Source organism: Columba livia, chromosome 5, assembly GCF_036013475.1.
Source record: "Columba livia isolate bColLiv1 breed racing homer chromosome 5, bColLiv1.pat.W.v2, whole genome shotgun sequence".
In the NCBI taxonomy this organism is placed as follows: Eukaryota; Metazoa; Chordata; class Aves; order Columbiformes; family Columbidae; genus Columba; species Columba livia.
The window spans coordinates 5,849,430-5,870,056 of record NC_088606.1 but is presented as its reverse complement, the minus strand read 5'-3'; the positions used below and the strand labels follow the sequence as shown (position 1 = coordinate 5,870,056).

At 43.6% G+C, this 20,627-nt stretch overlaps 1 protein-coding gene across 1 annotated transcript; it reads left to right on the top strand.

Moving 5' to 3' along the window:
* The first annotated feature begins 8,045 nt into the window (after positions 1-8,045).
* On the top strand, positions 8,046-20,613 carry LOC102095522 (potassium channel subfamily K member 16). The gene is made up of 5 exons (XM_005506392.3): positions 8,046-8,462; positions 11,343-11,463; positions 13,515-13,681; positions 15,915-16,083; positions 19,682-20,613. Exons 1-5 carry the CDS (start codon positions 8,268-8,270, stop codon positions 20,038-20,040), a joined length of 1,011 nt encoding a protein of 336 aa, XP_005506449.2. The 5' UTR covers positions 8,046-8,267; the 3' UTR covers positions 20,041-20,613.
* The last annotated feature ends 14 nt before the right edge of the window (positions 20,614-20,627 follow it).

The window sequence follows — 20,627 nt, the reverse complement described above, 5'->3', positions numbered from 1 at the left end:
CACAGGTCTGAAGAGGCTGTCGCAAGGAGGCTTGTGACAGGGACTCCATTACCACCTGGACAGCAACTGGCCTCTCTCTTTGACAGTGTCCATTCCATTTCTTCTGGGAGCTTTACCACATGCACAGTTTCCAATAAAAGTTGTGTTTGAATAAACGTCGTGTTGCTAGTGTTTGCGTCACTTTTGTGGGGATTGCAGGCATAGGGTGCTGACTGTTCAGCTGCCACAGATTCAGGGAGTATTTTGCAGAAGAGTTGTTGCGGTGGGTTCTGGTTTCTCAAGTTCTGTAACTCGGGCTTCCCTGGGTCCATGCTCCTCTGTTGGTGGAATGGGAATAATTTGTCGCCCCCCCATTGCTGCACACAGTTCATTTGTGCCATAGGGAGCCTGGAGTGGCTTCCTTGGTAGCCACATGCAGGTCAAGTCTTGGGAGCCAAACAGCATTGCCCCTGGGTGACCCTATTGAAGTGGGTGTCACTCTTTCCAAGCGGGGACCCTTTGCAGAGGGGACAAGTGCCAAGACTGCAGAATGGGGTTCTGGCTGCTGTGGCCCCTCTATGAGCACCAGAGTCATCCACCATACCCATGGCCTGCAAGCTCAGCTTCCCGTCACTTTAACAAGGGAGACTTAACCAAGGTTAAAGAAAGCTTTTGAGATGTCTCCAATTCAGACATGCACTTGTGTGGTCCATGCCATATTTATGAGAAGCAGTGGCCTGAGGGTAGCTTTGTGGTAGAAGAGGTGAACTCATACCTCTGTTTAGGACATGTCCAGTGGAAATCCAATGATGGTATAAGGGTGAAGGTTTGCAAGCTCTTCTGCAATTGTTCTGTCAGAAGAGCTGTCTATGTTGGAGGGCTACAGAAGCCCAGGCTTCTCTCTGTTTCAGTTAGATGACAGAACTTGGCCAGTTCTTCCATGATGCATAAAGCTACTAGAACTTTCCTTAGCTAATGATGGATCTTTAGAAAATGAAGGTAAAATTCAGATAAGATGTTATCTTGGGATTTTTCATAGCAGTGACTTTCACTCTGTGGCCCAGCCTCTCCCCCAAAAAAGTTGGTTTTGCTGCACAATGACCATAACACTGCATTTACTGTGCATCTTTGCTGGTTCAGAGTTAAAGCACTTTATCGTTTTGGTATATGAAGACAAGAAAATAAACTTTACTTGAGGAAGATCTCCTGTGATATTTTTTTCATTCAAATACATCCATGATTTTCTTCTTTAGTGTTTTGCATCTACCCAACTTCAAAGAGCAGTGTCTGAGTTACAGCTAATGACAGTTTGCTGATTTCTCCTCTTGAAGCTGTTTTTTGTTTCTTGGGGCTTTGCTTGTCTCGTGTGTTCCTGTGAGCTTTTGATCCAGTGGAAAAGCTCACCTAGCAGGGTCATCTTGCCAAGTTCTTTTGATCAAGGACAAAGCTGATAATCTGTGGGACAAAAAAGAATGAAAAGCACTGACTGAGACCATGAAGACAATGCAACCTGCTTAACCCTCTGCATCCCAACAGATTGTTACCACAAAGTCAGGCTTGCCAGTGACCTAGGCCAAAGCCCTTTCATCACATTAACTGGTTCCCATACTAAGAGGCTCCAGGTATTCCAGAATCTTTGGCAAGTCCTCTGAGCTGCTTACCCTCCTGCAGTATCTTCTCAAAAAGTGGTATCCTGGATTGTATTTTCTATATTTTTTTTATATTCTGTAAAACTCCTGAGCCATTGGCAACTCTGGTCACAGCAACATTATTAAAAACTTTTCTTGAGCAATCTGTTTTCTCACTCCCAGAGGATAACTGGAACATATATCCATATGATACAGGATCTCCAACCCGGTTGTGTTCAGGCACAACTAAACATCCACTGTACAGCCCCTGGGTCGCAGCAGTGTCCCAGCCAGCTGCTGTCTCTTGCCCAAGAGCATGCTGCAGAACCTACCCGGCAGCACTGGTAGCTTGCTGTCAATTTTCACTTTTCCCTGAGTCCCTTGGCTGTCACACTACAGAGACATGATTCCTCTCAAGAAATGAATTAGTACAGTCCTCCTAATTCCCAGGAGTGCCTAGATGCCAAAGAAGCAGGGCTGCCAGGAGCAGGCTGCATAAGAATGAGGGTTGTTGTCTGGTTTTCTGTGCAACTGTGAGGGCCTTTAAATGTCAACAGGCCAAAGACACAAGGGATGCTCATGTTGCAAGCTTACAACTGTAAGAAAAGCTCCATTAAAGTTCAGCTGCACACAACCCCGAATGACATGTCCTTACTTCAGTGTTAGCCCTGTTCTGACTAGGGGGCTAGACTAAATACCTGCAGAGGTCTCTCCCAACTCAAATTCTCTGTTACTCTGATTGTGACAATGAGGATCAAATGGCCTTGGTGACCTTGTTGTGTGGGTGAAAGACTTCATAGTGCAGATGTTTACATTGTTCTGGAGGCCTCCAGGTGTAGCTATCAGTGATGAAAGCATTGTCCAAAGATCGCTGGAGTGGGCACTGCTGCTGATGTGGATAGTCTTTGATGATGACAACAGCAGAGATGAGCTTGTACACAACTGCATTACTTGAATCCCTAATGTATATGATGAACAAAGAAAAAAGCCAACATAGATCCCCAGTTGGTGATGGCAGATAAATCACTGAGAAAAAGGGAGGTGCTGTTTAAAGTTGCCAACACTGTGGCCAGGAGTTACAGAATCACAGAATCCCAGAATGTCAGGGATTGGAAGGGACCTGGAAAGCTCATCCAGTCCAATCCCCCCGCCAGAGCAGGAACACCCAGATGAGGTTACACAGGAAGGCATCCAGGCAGGTCTTGAATGCCTCCAGAGTTGAGACTCCACAACCTCCCTGGGCAGCCTGTTCCAGTGTCTGTCACCCTCACTGAGAAGAAGTTTCTTCTCAAATTTAAGTGGAACCTTTTGTGTTCCAGTTTGTACCCATTAACCCTTGTCCTACCATTGGTTGTCATTGAGAAGAGCCTGGCTCCATCCTCCTGACACTCACCCTTCATATATCTGTAAACATTAATAAGGTCACCCCTCAGTCTCCTCTTCTCCAAGCTAAAGAGCCCCAGCTCCCTCAGCCTTTCCTCACACGGGAGATGCTCCACTTCCTTCAGCATCTTTGTGGCTCTGCACTGGACTCTCTCCAGCAGTTCCCTGTCCTTCTGGAACTGAGGGGCCCAGAACTGGAAACAATATTCCAGGTGTGGTCTCCCCAGGGCAGAGGGGAAGGAGAACCTCTCTCAACCTACTGATCACCCCCCTTCTAATACACCCCAGGATGCCATTGGCCTTCCTGGCCACAAGGGCACAGTGCTGGCTCATGGTCATCCTGCTGTCACCCAGGACCCCCAGGTCCCTTTCCCCTACACTGCTCTCTAGTAGGTCACTCCCCAACTTATACTGGAACCTGGGGTTGTTCCTGCCCAGTTGCAAGACTCTACGTACTTGGGCAGTTTTCTATGCTGGGCTACCTGGCACAGCAGCCCCCACCTTCTGCACACTGGAGCTCTCATCCCAGAGTCAGCCAGCTAGCAAAGGCAAGTAAGCAGCTTCAGCATTTTCTTCACTCATGGAAATCAGCCAATTTCCTCAACATTGGAAAGTTAACTACGGGAATTTGACTTTGCGGTTCTTGAATAACAAACCAGGAAGTCTGAGGATCTCTGTTGAAGAAACCTTTGGCATAAGAGTTTAATAACCTGGCATAAGATCACAGCATATAAAACAAAATGACCCATGTTAGAAGACTGAATGTTCTGACCACAGTTATGAATAACAGATATTTATAGGAGAACAGTAAGAAAGTGTAAAAATGACAGTCATCTAATGGTTTTAGCTCTAAGCACAACAGGAAGTACAATCACAGTTACATGGTAATGCATTTCCATGGCAACTGATAACATTTTCCATTAAACTGGAATTAATTTCAGGCTATAATCTGCCTAAGGACATAGAACACATAAGGATGCAGCCAGATAGCTAGTGCCATATATAGAAAAAGGGAATGGCTGAACTGTGGGTATAGTGGGAGGGTGAGGGAGTGAGAGCAGGACTTGGCTTAAGAAAACCATGTCCCAGCGCATCGTGTGATGGACAGGAAATGCTCCCTACCCTCCATTACCACCGGATCTCAGTACGTGTGTTTCCCTGCAATGGGCTGAGTAAATAATCCCGGTGCGAGAAGTCTGCATCACTTCTCTTTCCCCAGTCCTATAACTGCGTCATGGGTCTCCGCTAGCTTAGGAACAAAAAGAATTAACTGCCTTAACAGATATGCCACCTCCATCATTGCCAACGCCCTGACCAGCCCCACAGGGCTTTACTCCACCCTGTCCATAGCCCAGCTTCCCCTTCCACCCCAAATCAGGGCTGTCAGTCCCTGTCCCAGAGATGCTTCAGGTTGTCAGTTCCCAGCTTCTCCCAATTTTGTCCAGCCTGGCCATGGACCTCAACGAGCCAGGTTCACCAGTTGGTCGACATTCCAGCCTGTCCTCAGCCTGGCCTCATCCCCACAGCCCTTCCTGGCAATCTCTGGACATGACTCTCATCTGCAGATTGACTTCCTAGCTTGAACTCATCCTGCCTCATCACTGTGACTCTATGTGAATATGGATTCCCCCTTGCTTTCTTCCCTAAAGCAACTTATTTGGGAAGATTCCAGTACTAAACATATACTGTACTTTCTGTCCCTCTTTCCCTCTGCAAGTGTCAACCCAAGCATGAACAAGATGGTGTGCGATGCGACACTTATGTCAGAACAACCTGTAGTGGTTATTAAAGATTTGCAGGCAGGTATGAAGAGAGAGACAGAAAAAAGATTATGTGTATTCCTTGTTCCAGAACTGGAGGAAGACAAAGGTCATTAATCTTTTGAATGCTTCCTGGCAGTCAGAGTCTTCTTGAAATGCATCCACGAATAGCAAACCTGCTGTCTTGGAGATGAGGCTAGACAGAAACCTACCTTAGTATATACACACAGCATGAGAAAGGTGAGGTTTCCTGGCACCTTACCCACCCTCATCAAACCACAGCAATGAAATCAATGTTAAAATTCTCACAATCTTCTATGAGTTTTATGTTTTTCACATTAATTTTCCCCTCAGACGTATTGAAGAGATACTCCACCTGTATTATCTTCATATCTGCTGCGCACACAAGTGAATGCTGCATTTGCATATGCAAAGGGATTTATCTTGTTTCACAGAGCTGGGAGAAAAGGTGTGAAAAGGTGGCAGAAAAGGGTGAAGCCATAGGTGCCATTATTTATATGGAGGAAGAAACACACCTTCAGTACGCTGCAGCTTCAGAAGAAGTGAAAGGAAACATGACACATCCTGTTTCTACAAACTCCTTTCAAGTAACTTTAAAGAAAATCTTTAAACTTGTAAGGGTTTGCAAAGCCACTTACCTTCATTCATAGTTTTCCTGTTTTCCTCTGAGGTAAAACAGATTTATGTGTGAAAGGGCAACCTGCACTTGACAGAGTGAAGCCATATGCCACTTCTTGTTTACACCAGTTCTGCAAAGCTCATCCCAGAGTTTCTGCCTTTTCTTGTGTTTTCAAACTCAGTTGAAACACAAAGGTTTGAAGAGCAGAACAAGTGGGACATTTTAAATGATTCTTCAAAGGCTGATTTGCTTCAGTGTTTTCTCATTACTAAAGCAGGGCATCTGCTGAAATAACAAAGAAATTGTGCACAAAGCAAATGAAAATGCTGGAAAATCTAACATCAAGAAAGTTAATCTGATTGTTAAGAGTGTCCATGGTACAGCCAAGATCAAGGTCTGCCTGGTATGTGTTTCAAAGTCATTATAATCATTCAAGGGCTTCAGCCTCTCACCCTACAAAATCTTCTCAATGGCAGTCAAATTCTCATTGAAGCCAATGGGAAGAAGCTCTGATACTTACATAAGTGAGTTCCCAATGCATGGTAACCATCCTTTTGAAATTAGTAGACCTTACATTACTGTAGGTAACATACAGGGATACAGCCAAGCATTTCTTCATTAAAAGCTACGTCTATCTTACATAATATTCTTTGGAACATAGGAAATTATGAACGTCTCATCATTTTTAAACCAGGCACCCCAAGCCATCTGGGGGCCCTGGTCTGAGGATCCCCACATAAAGAGTCCCAAGGCATATAAACAGCACACAGAGGGACTATGAAAGTCTATCAGAGGTCTCCTAGGTTGTTGGGGAGATGAAAGCACAGCTGTGTGTTCACCACTTAAGAGATATACCAATACCTCATAGAAGCCAGGACCTAACTAAGAAGTACTGACAAATGCAACGAAGAAGGAGGGAGTAGTCATAGTTCAGGCCAAGACCAATGAGTATGTGCTTTTGAGCAGGTCTCTCGGTATGTGCATGTTTGTGGTGGGCAGATAAGTCATCAAAATCTTGGAGAAGCACAGAAATTTTCAGCCACTGAGTGGAGACCTCTCCTCAGGAGGAGCCAAGAGTTGCATGGGAAACTCTCCAGGGAATGATTAAGGAACCAATCTAGGCAGACTCAGAATCAGAAGCATTAGTGGGCCTAATCAGTTGTTTATCTTGTATGTGCTGCATCTTTCATGACACCACAAGGTCACAGAATAAGTCAGGTAGGAAGAGATCTCAGGTTTCTGGTTCAACCTCTTGCTCAAAGCAGCATCAGCTCTGGGGTCAGACAAGGTTGCTCAGGGTTTTGTCCAACTGAGTGTTAGAAAATCTCCAAGGATGGAAATTGCACAACCTCTCAGACCCTTAGTTTCTTTTCCCAAGTGCTGCTCCCCGGTTAATCAGTCCTCAGCCTGTATCTTTGCAAGGTGATCCGCGTTCCCAGGGGCATGACTTTGCATTAGTCCTTGTTGAATTTCATAACGTTCCTGTTGGCCCATTCCTTCAGCCTTAGTAGGCGACAGGCCTGCCTGCAAACACATCACCTGCTCCTCTCAATTTCCTGTTACCTGCAAATTTGAAGACAGTGCAATCCGTCACTTCCTCTAGGTCACTGATAAATATGTTTAACAGGACAGACCTCAGGACAGACTCCTGCAGTACTCCAGTACATTAAGCAAAGTGCAACCCATTAACCACTAACCTCTGAACATCTTTATAATCTTTATCAATGATGTGGATGAGGGGATCAAGTGCACGCTCCATAAGTTTGCAGACAACACCAAGTTGGGCAAGAGTGCTGATCTTCTCAAGGGTAGAAAGGCTCTACAGATGGATCTGGAAGAGTAAACCACTTCAAGTTGGGCCAGGGGAGGTTTAGATTGGATATTAGGAATAAGTTTTACATTGAAAGGGTTATCAAGCATTAGAACAGGCTACCCAGGGAAGTGGTTGTCACCATCCCTGGAAGTATTTAAAAGATGTATAGACATGGCGCTTAGGGATATTCTTTAGTTGTGTTGGCACTGTCAGGTTTTCAGTTGTCCTCAATGTTGTTTAACGTTTTTTCTAAACTAAACGATTCTATTCTTCCATGATTCTATCAATCTGATGGTATGACTGGTTTTTTTATCCATCTAATTCTGCACACAACCACACTGTAATGTCCTCCCTTGGATACACTTCATACAAAATATCAGCAGAAGAACCTCTCCAGGCCTGGTACAAATGCAACCTGCAGCTGTTTGCCCCTATGTCAAGGTTTTGCTGCGGGCTGTTGTGGCCATATGCAGGGCTTCTTGTCCCTGTCCTGCACTGCAAGCAGACAAGTGAAGCCCAGAAGAGCAGCCCAGCTGCATTTCCCTGAAGCTGCCACTGAACATAGGGCAAGAAGGGGCTTCTGGGGTTATCGGAGCTTGCCCTGGAGTCCGGTTCTTGTTGTTAGAAGGAGGCAGAGGAGGCAAAATGATGTTTTTTATCCAAGCAAGATCCCCTGTGGGCCCTTTTCAGTCTATCCTCACCTGTCCCCAGAGCCTCTTGAGCAGGAGATGGCCACCTGCCAGCTCCTTACATCCTGACCCACTTTTCCTGAGAACTCAGCAAGGCAGAGTTTCACAGACAAGAGGAAATCCCTAAACAGCATGCAGCTCAGAGAGTGGAAAGTTTTTTTTTTGAGGGGGTTGGGTTTGTTTGCTGGTTGATTTTTCTTTCCCAACTTCCCCAAGAACGTATTTGACAGCTCACTGTCCCTGTCAGTGCAGGATCCCAGCGGAAACTGGAGCTGGGAGGGCTCCTCCTGCCTGGGAGAGGCTTCCCAGGAGTGCAAGGGATTTACCAATCGCCACCTTTCACTCCCCATCCCTTGACGTGTCCCACCAAAGGCCATGTGCACTGGCAAGCTGCAGACAAGTTTGCTGGTGGTGGGCTACTTCGTCTACCTGCTGGTGGGTGCAGCCGTGTTCCAGGCACTGGAGAGGACTGCTGAGAAGCAGGAGAAAATAGCAGCTGCCCAGATGAAGGAGGCTTTTCTGCAGAACTTCACTCACCTCACGATAGCAGAGATAGAACAGTTTATGAAGGTAAGTGCCAGCCCTGAGGAAGCCCTTTTTCCCTCCTGTTTCCCCATCAGTTGTTGTTCCCTACTCAGCCTTGCTACGCAGATAACTTTCACTGCTTTCCTCCTGATGCAGTCATTTGGGTGATCTTAGCAAGCCCCAAGTCCTCTCTGGCCTGAGCAGGCAGGTCACACTTATGGTAAACACAGCTTGTGTAGCTTGACAAAACCTTGTGTGTTAGCTATTAACAGTCCTCATCCCATGATATCCCAATTCTTTGGGGTTTTGCTTCCTGTTGATTTGGCTTTTGGCGGGGTTGTGCTCACCTACAGTGGATGGCAAAGCAGGAAAAATGTGGCTGTCTGAAATAGATAGGCATGGTTGCCACTTAAGGTGGTATCACAGATAGCACAGAGGAACAATATGGCAAGGTCCAAAACAATCTCTTGGATGAAATAAAAAGCATAATTTAAAAAAAAATAAGTCCAAATCACTACAAGAAGGGTGGAATAGTCAGGGTTTATTTTTGAAGATGCGGCAGAAGTTAAACAGGTAGCCTGGCCAAGGGAAACGTGTTTCTGGTCACAGGACAGGAAACTCAGAATGAGCACAGCTGTCTCCTCATCTCTGGTATTTCTTACCTCTGTCTGCTACAAAGCAAACAAAACTGGGGAGCTCAAAAAGCCTTGCTGTAAACGTTTTTGTGTGGGAAAATAATGGAGCTCTTAACAGGCCAGTTCTCAGGATAAGAAGGGTAAGAAATGGCATTTCTAACAACACAACCAGTGATCCAGCCCCCATATGCATTTGCCATCTTCACCTTGGATTTTTTTTGCAGGTAGGGGAGGGAAAAAAAAAACCAAAAACAAACAACAAAAAAGGACATTTTCAAGACAATGAAATCTTTGTGCAAGGCCTGAGGAATGCTTGCTGTTAGCCTTTGTTTCCTGGGACACCAGAAAAAAAGACAGTGAGGGAGGAAGTAGGGGGAGACTTCTCTGGTGCAGTTTATTCCAGCTTGTGTCTTGCCTTTGGTAGGACTCAGACCTGGATTTTATCGAGGCTGTTTCACTACAAACCAGACTGCTTTCTGGATGTCTGGTGCAATAATCTCTGTTTGCTAAAGGCAGAGACAGCTGGATACTGTGTTTTTGTTGTTTCTCTTGTTTTTAATTATTATTTTTTCAAGCTCAAAAAAATTCACAGCACTTAGAATTAAAAGCAGTGAAGAAAGGAAGAGTCAGAAAAATGCATAACATGATAGATCATATGATCTATCAGATGTTAGATGATTTTTGTGGTCCCTTCCAACCTGATATTCTATTCTACGATAGACAATAGGGCTGGAAGGGCTTAGGAGAAACATCTATTCAAACCCCCTGTGGCAGGGCAGTCTCAACTCAAAATGAACCACCTCTGACAGATGTTCATCTAAACTCATCTCAAAGGCCACGTTGCAAATATGTGCATGTGTGTTCATGTATGTGGTTTGGAAAGGAGCGGGTATATCACATTGAATTCTGACTGTGGTTACACGAAGAGTAATGCTTTGCAAATCAATGGACTTTCTCTCAATTTAAATCTGTGACACTAATCAGAATACAACCTTAAAATGAAATTCCCTGTGTATGTCACGTGTACCCTGCTATAACTCACTGATACCTTCCTGGGAGGGATCAGAGTCACTGCTCAGAGTGCCTGCATACAGTGATTAGATCCTGGATCCACCACTGCCGTCTCAAGGGCAAGCTCAAAAGCAGCAACCAGCCACCCCATTGCTTAAGCCAATGGCCTGTCTTGCTCTGCCACATCCTAGTCATCTATAGGATCATTTTTTTCCAAAGTACTTAACCTAGAAGATCACAGTCCTTGCTCGTGCTGAAGAAAACAAGTGCCAATATCCACTAGAGCAGTCAGCATAAACAGGGCAAAAGACTGACACTCAAAAACACTGGCTGGCTGCTACCCAGCCTAGGGCGTAGAAGTGTGAATAGTCTCAGAGTATCACTAAGGGCAGCTGAACAGTATTCACAGGAAAGGAGCTGTCGTGGTTTAATGCCAGCTAGCAATCTAGCAATCCACGACAGCCACTTGCTTGGTCCCCCCTCTCTGCCCCCAAATAGGGGGGAGAATCAAGAGAGAAGGGGGAAACTCATGGACTGAGATAAAAACAGTTTAATAAAATAGTAAAATAATACTAATACTAATCTACTACTACTACTATATAAAAAGATAGAAAATAAATGATACTCAATGCAACTCCTCACAAACTCCTCCTGCACTGAGCAGCCAGACCCAGGAAGAGAGCACCCTGGTCCCAAAGAGAAAGGCAGAAAAAGCCTAGAAAATGACAAGTGCGAAATGGCAGGACAGCAAAGGCCAAACTGAAGGAACTTCCAAACAGAACTTGGCTAAAATGGAGTGGAACTGGAATGGGTGTCCCCAGCCAGAAAAATCCCATTAAACATGAAGCATGATGCTAATGGCATGGAATAGTCTCATTGATTGGCCTGGTGTCAGTCAAGTTCTGTCCCATCCATGGCCCCCTTCCCAGCTGCCTCACACCTGCCCATAGAAAACCCAGAAAGACTTTGGTCTCCCAGACAATGGCTAAGATAACAATAAGTTCTTACACGTTCTTCATTCCAAATCAAAACCACTGGGAAGTTAGTTGATGCAAAACATTAATACTGTCCCACGATGTTACCTTGTTATTCTCAAACTAAATCTAAACAACAAACATGGTAGCTACAAAAGAGAAGTGTTTCTAGCTGCATGAAAAAGAATCACTCAGTTTCAGTCAAACCAGCACGGGAGCAGTAGTTGGCTAAAACTGTAATATTATTGCAACAAGCACTTGAGTAAAGCAGCCACATTGATACCAAACTTTGATTTCCCTCCCAGAACCTGACTAAAGCCATTCAGAATGGAGTATACCCTGTAGGAAATGAATCACAGATTGAAGACAGCAACTGGGATTTCAGTGACTCCTTCTTCTTTGCAGGCACGGTTGTCTCTACGATAGGTAGGTCTAATCCTTTCCGTACATGTGTGTTTCTGTGTGTGTGATGTTTATTATGTCTGGTTATTAAGACATGAATGGATAATACTTTCAAGGATAAAAACTCCAGCCTGTCATTGTCATTCATGGTAACTGGCAAGGGACTTGGTCCTGAGACCTCACCACTGCACAGCTCTTTGTGTATTATTTTGGCTTGTGATTTCCCACTTGTTTCTTCTTTTTGAGCCATCTGTTAAAATATTTGCTCTGCTGCCATTTGTGGTGGGAGATAAACTTTGCTTCCCTGGTATTTATTCTAGGATCAAATAGACTTTAAATCCAGGACTGTTGTAAAGCATAAAAGAATGGTAGGAAAGAAGTGAACTCTGCTGGGGCATGGACACTGTCTCAACAACCTGTGATGAGCTGTTAGTGCACATATTGAATTAGTAATATGCTGGAGGAAAAAAAAATGTGAAGGGGGCAAGGCAAATGCTTAGACTTTCACACTTCTGCTTCAAGTTGTCCTGACCTTTTCATGGGCTGCCTGGACCTGCCTCTCTCTCCCATTCTCCCAAAGATGCATCCCAAAAAGCACAGACCTGCCCAATTTAAGCATGAAATCCACACTTTTGGCTCTTGCTTTGCGGTCTTAGGCAGTGAAAGTCAAATCTGTTGTTTTGCAGAGTGAAGCTGAGGCCTCACTCCCACTACGCCTCAGGCACAGCTGCTCCACTGATCTGTTGAGTGTGACATGTCACAAGGGTCCTGGTGGTGTCCCAGCATCATGGCAGGTGTGTAGATGCTGCATGAACCCAGGCAGAGACCCCCTGCTGTAGAAGAAAGAGAGGCTCCTGACCCATCACATCAATGACAAATGTTCCATGTTTACAACAACATTCACTTATCAATAAAGCTCCTCTGGTTTGTCAGCACCCTGCTACCAGCTGATCTATTCCTTTCCACCATATGTATTACTGTATTTTCTCATTTTAGCATTTCTCTGCAAACCAAATTGGTTGCTTTCCCTAATTTTTTTTTCCCTAGTGAGGCAGACAGGCTGTCCCAGAAAAAGTGCGACTTTTTTTATGTGCACCTTCACCACAAAAGTCTGTTGTGAAGGTACATCAGCTACTTCCACTCATCTTCACCAGGTTTAGTCATGAAAATGGAATATTTCTGCAACAGGGACCCTTAGACAGCTCAAGCACTTGGGGGCCTAGTAGGCAATAAATCACTTGGTTGTTTTATTTGCCTTTTCCCCAAAGAAAACATTACATTTTCCAAGTAATGGATGCCTTAAGATGAACTGTGCTCGGGAAAAAGCCTTTTCTCAAGGTCACTGATAAGGACATACACAAAGTACAGGACTCTTGCACTCAGGGGTGTACCTCACAGAGTCTAAGAGGAACAAAGTCTCCAGTCCATTAAAGGACATGTTTGGAGTTCTGCAGCCGTCGTTCCACTACTTGGATAAATCCTCTTTTAGTAGGACTTTGAGACAGATGTCACTCTGGCATGAATAAATCAGACACCAGTAAGGCCTGGACTAATTAACACCATCTATTCTAATGCACACTGTACTGCCTGCAGGACTGGAGCCAGTGTCTGAACATACCAGCGTACTGGCATTTGGCCAGGGAGGTCACTAACACACAGGCAGATCAACAAGAAGCTTGAAATGGCTCTAAGTGTTTCTGACATGGCAAACAGTCTGGAACTCCAACCTTGATGTCTTCCAGGTCCCCAGACTTCTGGTTTCTGTCTTTTTATGTATTTGTCACAGGACAGTGCATGTTTCCCATAACTGCTTTTAGATTGTGCTTTCTTTCCCACTAGGGCTGGGCTGGGAGCACACAGTGTACTCTGCATCCCCCAGAACATGTGAGGTGAACCACTTCATCTTCTTATTGCTTTTTTCAGAGAAAAACAAAAAAAAAAGAGAGAATGTGGACTGAGAAGTGCTAGCCACATCTTTTGGGGTCAATAGCAGGCCAGGTTGGGGTAGGTGCGAATGTAATCGTGGACTGCTCCAGTTCTCTGGAATGTCTCCTGTGACTTGTCTTTTCTCATAGGCTATGGCACGCTGCACCCTAAAACTGCTGGGGGTCAGATCTTCTGTGTCTTTTTTGCACTGTTTGGAATCCCTCTGAATATTGTTTTTCTGCACCGTGTCGGTAAGATGCTCTCACTGCTGTGTAAAAAGCTGGGGAAATTCCTGTACGAGAAAGGAATGAGAAAGGTAATTTGTTTTACTTAGGCACAGTTATATGCTAATTTCTTTTTTTTTTGTTTTCCCCTCAAAGTGTATTCTGGCGTTTTCCTCTATTATAACTGTTCTCATGCTGTGTTGGACATTGTGCTAAGAGAGTGTCAAGGGTTTAGATTGTGGGGTAACAATAAAACCCTGGCAGATGTATTGTTAACCTCCTCCCCTCCACTTCCCCCGTTTGCCCCTCGCTCTCCCTGCTTCCTGCTAAGGACAGGCGGTCGGGAGGAAAAGAAGGACAGAGAGAAGAGAGTTGGAAAAATTAAAAATGTTTTACTAATGTTACTGATAAGAATAGAGAAAATCATGCAAAATATACAAAACCAATCTTGAAAGTCTCAGCAACTGCAGAGCTGGCACCCGAAGTCCTGGACTGGACTCTGCAGCCAACCGGAGCTGGATTCAGTCTGTCACTAGGCTTCAGTTCGCAGGGATGACTAGCAAGGTTCTCTCCTAATGTCGGCCATAAGCAGAAGGGAAAAGAAGGACAAAGGACGAGATCTTTGTGACTTCCCACTTTTATATGAAGCATCACGTGAATGGAATGTTGTACACAGTTGGTCAGTTTCTTGGTCACCTGTTTCTCGTTGCCCCTCTCATGAGATGTCCATCCATGCTTATCAATAACTTCGCATTCCATTGCTGTGTTTACCAAAACATATATCTGGTTCTCCAGGAACATGCAGCTCATATGAAGCTTTAGCTGACAGGCAAATTCACTAAAAGAGAAACTTGTTTTTTAACAAAACCAGGACAGAGAGAGAAAGAGACATTCTTCACTTGCAGAGCTAAACAGACAAGGCAACCATAGAGGTGCTATTCAGAAAAAGTGATACAGTTTGTCTACGCATCTAAATATCAGATATCCAACACCCTTCAGCAATCAATGGAGAGAGTGGGCACCTCATCAGACTTCTCCTGACATGTATCTCAGGAGCTTACGCTCTAGGGAAGTACCTATCACCCTTTATAACCCGTAAAGAGAGAGATGATTAAGCATCTCATCTTGAGGCAGTGAAAAACAGGTGAGCTGTAAAAAGCTGTAAAAAGTAGGTAAGTTGTAGGGGTTTCAGTGGGTACTGACTCGATGCCTGGCATGTCAGCCCTCCTCATTCATTATGCAGTCCTTTAATCCCTCTCCTCCATTGACTTTGACAGAAAGGAAACATCAGGCTGAAGTTGTCCGTTTGAGCCCAGTTGCTGCAAGGTGAGGAGGCACCTGTAAAGGGCAAGAGGCAGGATGTGTCTTGCCTGGCTATGCCTCAAGTTATTTGCAGCTCCTCCCCTTCTGTCACCACTACTGAGGAAGTGAGAATAGCTTTTCCATGTCTCCTACTCTAATTCTCTTTCAGAAAAAGGTATGGGTGCTACAGACAACACCTTTTAAATTGTTAAATTTCTCCCAATATCTGGAGAAATTAAATAGAACATAAGGCTTGATAAGACACAGACTCAACCACCTGCACAATGCACAAACACATGCAAAATTATCCATCAGTTGCCATTAATTTCCATACAATCTGGACTCATAAAATTGTCTGCATCTGTATGTGTGTTTAGCTGATAAATCTTAATATATAGCAAGTCTTTCTATTCAAGGCTCCTTCATGACTGCTGGGAAGCAGGATGATTCAAAAGTCACTGCCCAGGCAATTTTTCATCAGGAGCTCATTTGTTAAAGGTCTTCTTCTAGCAAGGTATCCACTGAGTAGGAGCCAAGTTGTGGCACTGATGCAATGAGAAATAAAGTCAACAATCTACACTCTTGGAGGGGGTGTTAGTATTTTTTTATTTTAAGTCTCTTTTCTCAGGCAAATTTGAATGTTCTTTGGGTGCCACACCTGAATACCTAAAAGCTAAAAGTGAAGTTGTCTGGTGAAAAGTGGAAATAGTCTGTCTCCAATAAAGGTCATTGCATAAGAATTCCTCCTATACTCATGGTCACTGGAGGCTGATACAATCAGATAAAAGACTACATCTGCGAGGGCTACTGTTGACATGCAACACCCATAACACATGGCTTCCCCCTGATCCAGAACAAGGCTAAAGTACTCTTAAGGGAAGAGCACTCAATACAAATCCTTCAGTTCCTGTGGTCCTAGTATGTATTCCTAGATAGACACCCAGTTTTAATAGGCATCAGTACATATGGCTTGCTAGTATGTCAAATCACTATTATAATTGAATTGGTTTCTTTCTTTTTCAGAAGAAGATCAAATTTCTTACCCTTTTGTTCTTCCTGGTAATGGGGATCCTAGTTTTTTTGTGCTTGCCATCACTCTTCTTCCAGATAACAGAGGGCTGGTCCTACAGTGAAGGAATTTACTTTGCATTTATCACCCTCAGCACCATTGGCTTTGGAGATTATGTAGTAGGTAAGGCTGATTTCAGAGAGGATACACAGCAAAATGCCAGGGTTATGACTGTAATTGCCATGTGTTGACTGCACAGACCACCTATGTACTGCAGAGACAAATCTTCTGTCTGAGTCTTTGACTTTGGTGTTTAAACAACATATAGATGAGGTTCTTAGAGACATGGTTTAGTGCCAGAGTTAGGTTAATGGTTGGGCTTGATGATCTTGAAGGTCTCTTCCAACTAAAATAATTCTATGATTCTTTGACTAGTCTTTGTCTTGTACTTTTCTGGGGGAAATGATAATTTCTCTGGGATTGCATGTGCTGACAAAAGCACAAAATTATCTAAATATAGTGAAATGTGGTGCTTTGGGGTGCAAAGAAGCTATGTATTTTGGGGAGGAAAGGGGAAGTGTGGAGGGAGAATTCAAGGAGCCTAAGAATTTTGCATATCCCAAAAGGGGACAGTCAGCTACAGTCATACAAAATAAGACATGTATCCCCTGATTTAGCCACCTAAGACTTACATTTCAAAGTGCAGAATAAAGAAGTAAGTGGTCATTTTTCAGAACACATGATTTAACACAACAAAGTGAGAGGTGGAAATCCCAGTCATGGTTAAGTGGGGAATTCTACTCATTCTATCAGAAGTGGGGCTTAAACATATATATCACTGGAAAACTGACCTTCTTGCCCTGAAGATGAACTGTTCAGGCTACACTCCAGCATGCTGGAGCGCTTCTTGAAACACTTCTGTGGATCTGCTGCCCAAAATACACTCTCCATAGAATAAGCTTCTAGAGGAACTCCAAAATGATGACCAGAAGTCAAATTAGTGTCTGCACTAATGAAGTATTCAAACACCTGGACTCCATGGAGAATCAAACATTTCTCTAGAGCAACCTGTCCTGCCAGCATCTTGCCAGCTTCAACTTCTCTTCAGCAGGGATATGAGAAGGAAGCTCTGAAGCTAATACTTGAGAACCAGTGCTGTCCTTACAGAGAACCAGGAAGCCCAACATCCCTTTCTGATGGACAGACATCCACCACACAACAAACCCTAAGCTCTCAAGTCTTGCAGAGATGCAAGAGGGGCCTTGGAGACTGGCTGGCAACCTTGTGGTTCTGAAAGATTTCTTACATCAAGCCGAGGATGGTCCCAGAGGGAGCCCACAAGCTTTTCCATACAATCTGAAATTCCCTGCTGACCTTAATTTCTCTGAGTCTGCTAAAGAGGCTGGTGGTGCTCTGACTATTCAGTTGACTTCTTGCTTGTTTGCATGAGTTTAGCTATCATAATGATCTTGTAACCTAGCTGATGGTCAATTCATGCAATGGCAATCAGTTGATATTTCCTCAAGTGAACCCAGGCAGCTAGGTGCTCCCTCTTGCTACAAAGCATAGGAAACAAGTGTCCCTTGAAAATTCCCTTTTAACATAATCCAGAGATAGATGCTTTGTCTCCAGCACTAGTTAAGCAGTATTGCCCTGAACACAACACAGAACTCAGGCATCAGCAAAGAATCTGTGTCACACAACAGTGACCTTTTTGCTCACCATTATCTCCAGCCTGGGCCAATCTTTGCCATTGCACTGGAGAACAACAGGGAACAGGCATTTCTTTCCTAACCAGTAGGACTGATAACGCTGGTCTGTGCAATACTGAGCACCTCGAACTTCAGTGACATAGAATACAGGAAGGTGGAGAGTAGCTGGTGCCATACAGGAAAAAAAAAGTGGACATGAGATTGGTACATTCTCTTTCCTTGTCCAAATTGCAAGTCTGTTTTACAATAATGATAGCGGGTCACACCCTGAAAACCACTGTCTCCATAGCACTTTTCTACTCTGCAGCCACAGTAGTTTACAAATATGGTTAAAAACTAACAATTAGGCAAGACTCCTGGATCTGTGATTTCATTTTCATTAGGATCAATTAACTTAAGCTGAAATATTGTTCCCTGCAGTGTTTATCTCAATTGGCATTAAACAACGGTAATAAAATTATGATAAATTTAATGCCTCACACCTTCACAATGAAACAAGCAGAATCAATGATTGTTTTGAGTATTATGCATTTAGAATCGATTACAGGTGGCAAATGGATTTGCACTGGCCAAGCGGAAAATAATAAACTTGAGTTTATTTGCATTTTAGTAATTCAAAACTGGTTTGAATCTGTTGTACTCCAAGGATGAGATAAAGCCTGTTTTGTGTAGGGAGACATCCTAGGAAGATATCAGAGTCTGGATTTAACTGTAATACGTGTACACATAGGTGATCCTTCTAGGGTGAAACTTCTCTTGGGCTGTAAACTGAATTTATGCCCTGCTGCAGTCCAGTTTTGAGTTAACATTACAAAGATATTACTAGTTGCTTTGCTAACCCCACATCATGAACTTCATACAACAGCACAAAAGGAGATGCTTTTTAGCAAGGCTGGCATCCTCTCTGCCAACTCAACCACAGCGGAAGAAAAAGGAACAGCTGTTGAATATCTACCCAGGAGGACAAACCAGCCCACTCCTGACCCATTTCCAGAGCTCTTCTGTGATGAAGTACAAAAATCCTGCACATCAATCTGTGCACTGCAGGATTTGAAAAGAGTTGCCAGCATCCTGGCTTCTTTTGGGCAGCTTCACAATGGGAAATGATCCACAAGGTTTGTGGTATCTCCCTGTCCATGCACATTGCTGTGGTATCTACTATGTGGACTCACCCTTGACAATAACTTATAGCATTTAAGAAGCAACATCACCAAATTTTCCTGCAGATTCCAGGGTCATATCAGCTGTATTATGATGATAATGTTGTGCGGGACTAAGTGCAGTAGGAGCAAATGCTCCCTGCATGTTGGTGGTGGATGGCTGACATCTGAAGGAACAAACAAAATGACCCATGCAGAAAAGCGGGTGTGCGATACCAGCTGATGCTAAGAGGTTTGGACTGCATGAAATAAGCTTCGGTCCACTGGTTTCCAACAATAAAAGTTGTGTTCTTGGCATGTGTCAGTGAGTTCCCATCAGTCACCTAGTTTTTTAGTGGAGGAAGATCCTGAAGCCATTCAGAATTAAAGTACAAATCGCAGCTGCTTTCTTTGTGTGATCAAGGGTACCTACAATTCAAAGTAAATATTTGCTAGGTTATAATGACACATTATAAAAATACTCAGAATTACAATAACTTAGATGGCAATAGTCATGTGGTTATAGCAGCCCACTGTGCTTTGGGAGTTCGGGAATATTTTTAACATAATCCGATTCAGTTTTACACTACTTCCCACATCATCACATTTACCTGTACATGGGGAGGTTGAATTGGGATTAGTATGTCATAAGGGGAAAAAAAATATCCTGGTCTGATAGTAATTCACCTCAATCCCAGTATATCTTTTTGACAGTCCAGCATGTTTGTGCTAGCATATATCAGTTTGCTGCCACAACAAGAGACTTGCCTGTCCTTAACCTAATGCTGGGGAGGATGGAGACTCCATTACAATTAAAAAGTAACTTTAAAGTACAATACATTGATTAATCCATTAGGCTGACCCACTTTACACAGGCAAAACAATTTGAACTTGTTCATTTTCTTCTTCTTTCCCCCTCTTCACCTACAGGTAAACAACCTGGCAGGAATTACTTTAGGTACTACAGAATGCTGGTAGCCATTTGGATTCTTTTTGGCCTTGCCTGGATTGCTCTTCTATTTAATTTATTGACGATGGTACTAGAAGATACTGAAAAAATAATTGTCAAGGATCTCCATCAAATTGGAAAGGTGAGTAAAGACAATGAAGTAAGTGAACGAAGAAGATGCTGGCCTGCTCAATTTATTCCAGAAGAAGACCTACTACCACCATGTGCTGGAGAGAATACAGAGAAAACTGACTCATTAGCAGCAGATTCTGAGCAGAAAAAAAATGAAAAAAGAGTTTTTTCTTACAGCAAAACTATTGCTATAACATATGAGAACTGAATTCTTCATTGGAGAGTCGTTAGTGAATTGTTCTAAAGAAATTCCCATGGAAATAAAATTTCTCCTACTGTTTCCTGAGATATGACCTTTCAGAACTCAAGACTTAGAGTTACACAAAGACAAAATATTAATGGTAAGAAACTTCCTCCTCAGTTTGCAGCTGGGTTGTGCTAACAACCTGAGAAGTGCACTTGTTTTGCAAGGTATTTTTAAGGTGCTTTCACAAAAATGCAGATGAGGGGCATGGTATATCTTGCTGGTTCTATATGGATTTTTCTGCTTGCAAGAAATCATCTCTCTTCCAGGAACTGATATGCACAACCTTTTCTGAGGCATCGCATAGCACCTTTAGAAGAAGAAATAGGGGTATATAACTTAATAGATGCCTGATTTGAGCCATCATATTGGATAAGCGTTTGTGATCTGAAAGACAGGTTTAAAAGACAAGACCTGGGCTTAGTTCAGAGAAGCATCTAATAGACAGGGTTAGAAAAAGGTTAGCAGTGTTAGAAATTATTAATTCTACCTCTTCCTGTTTTATACTAAGATGAATAAAGGCAATTTTACCTTTTATCTCTGTGTCTTTG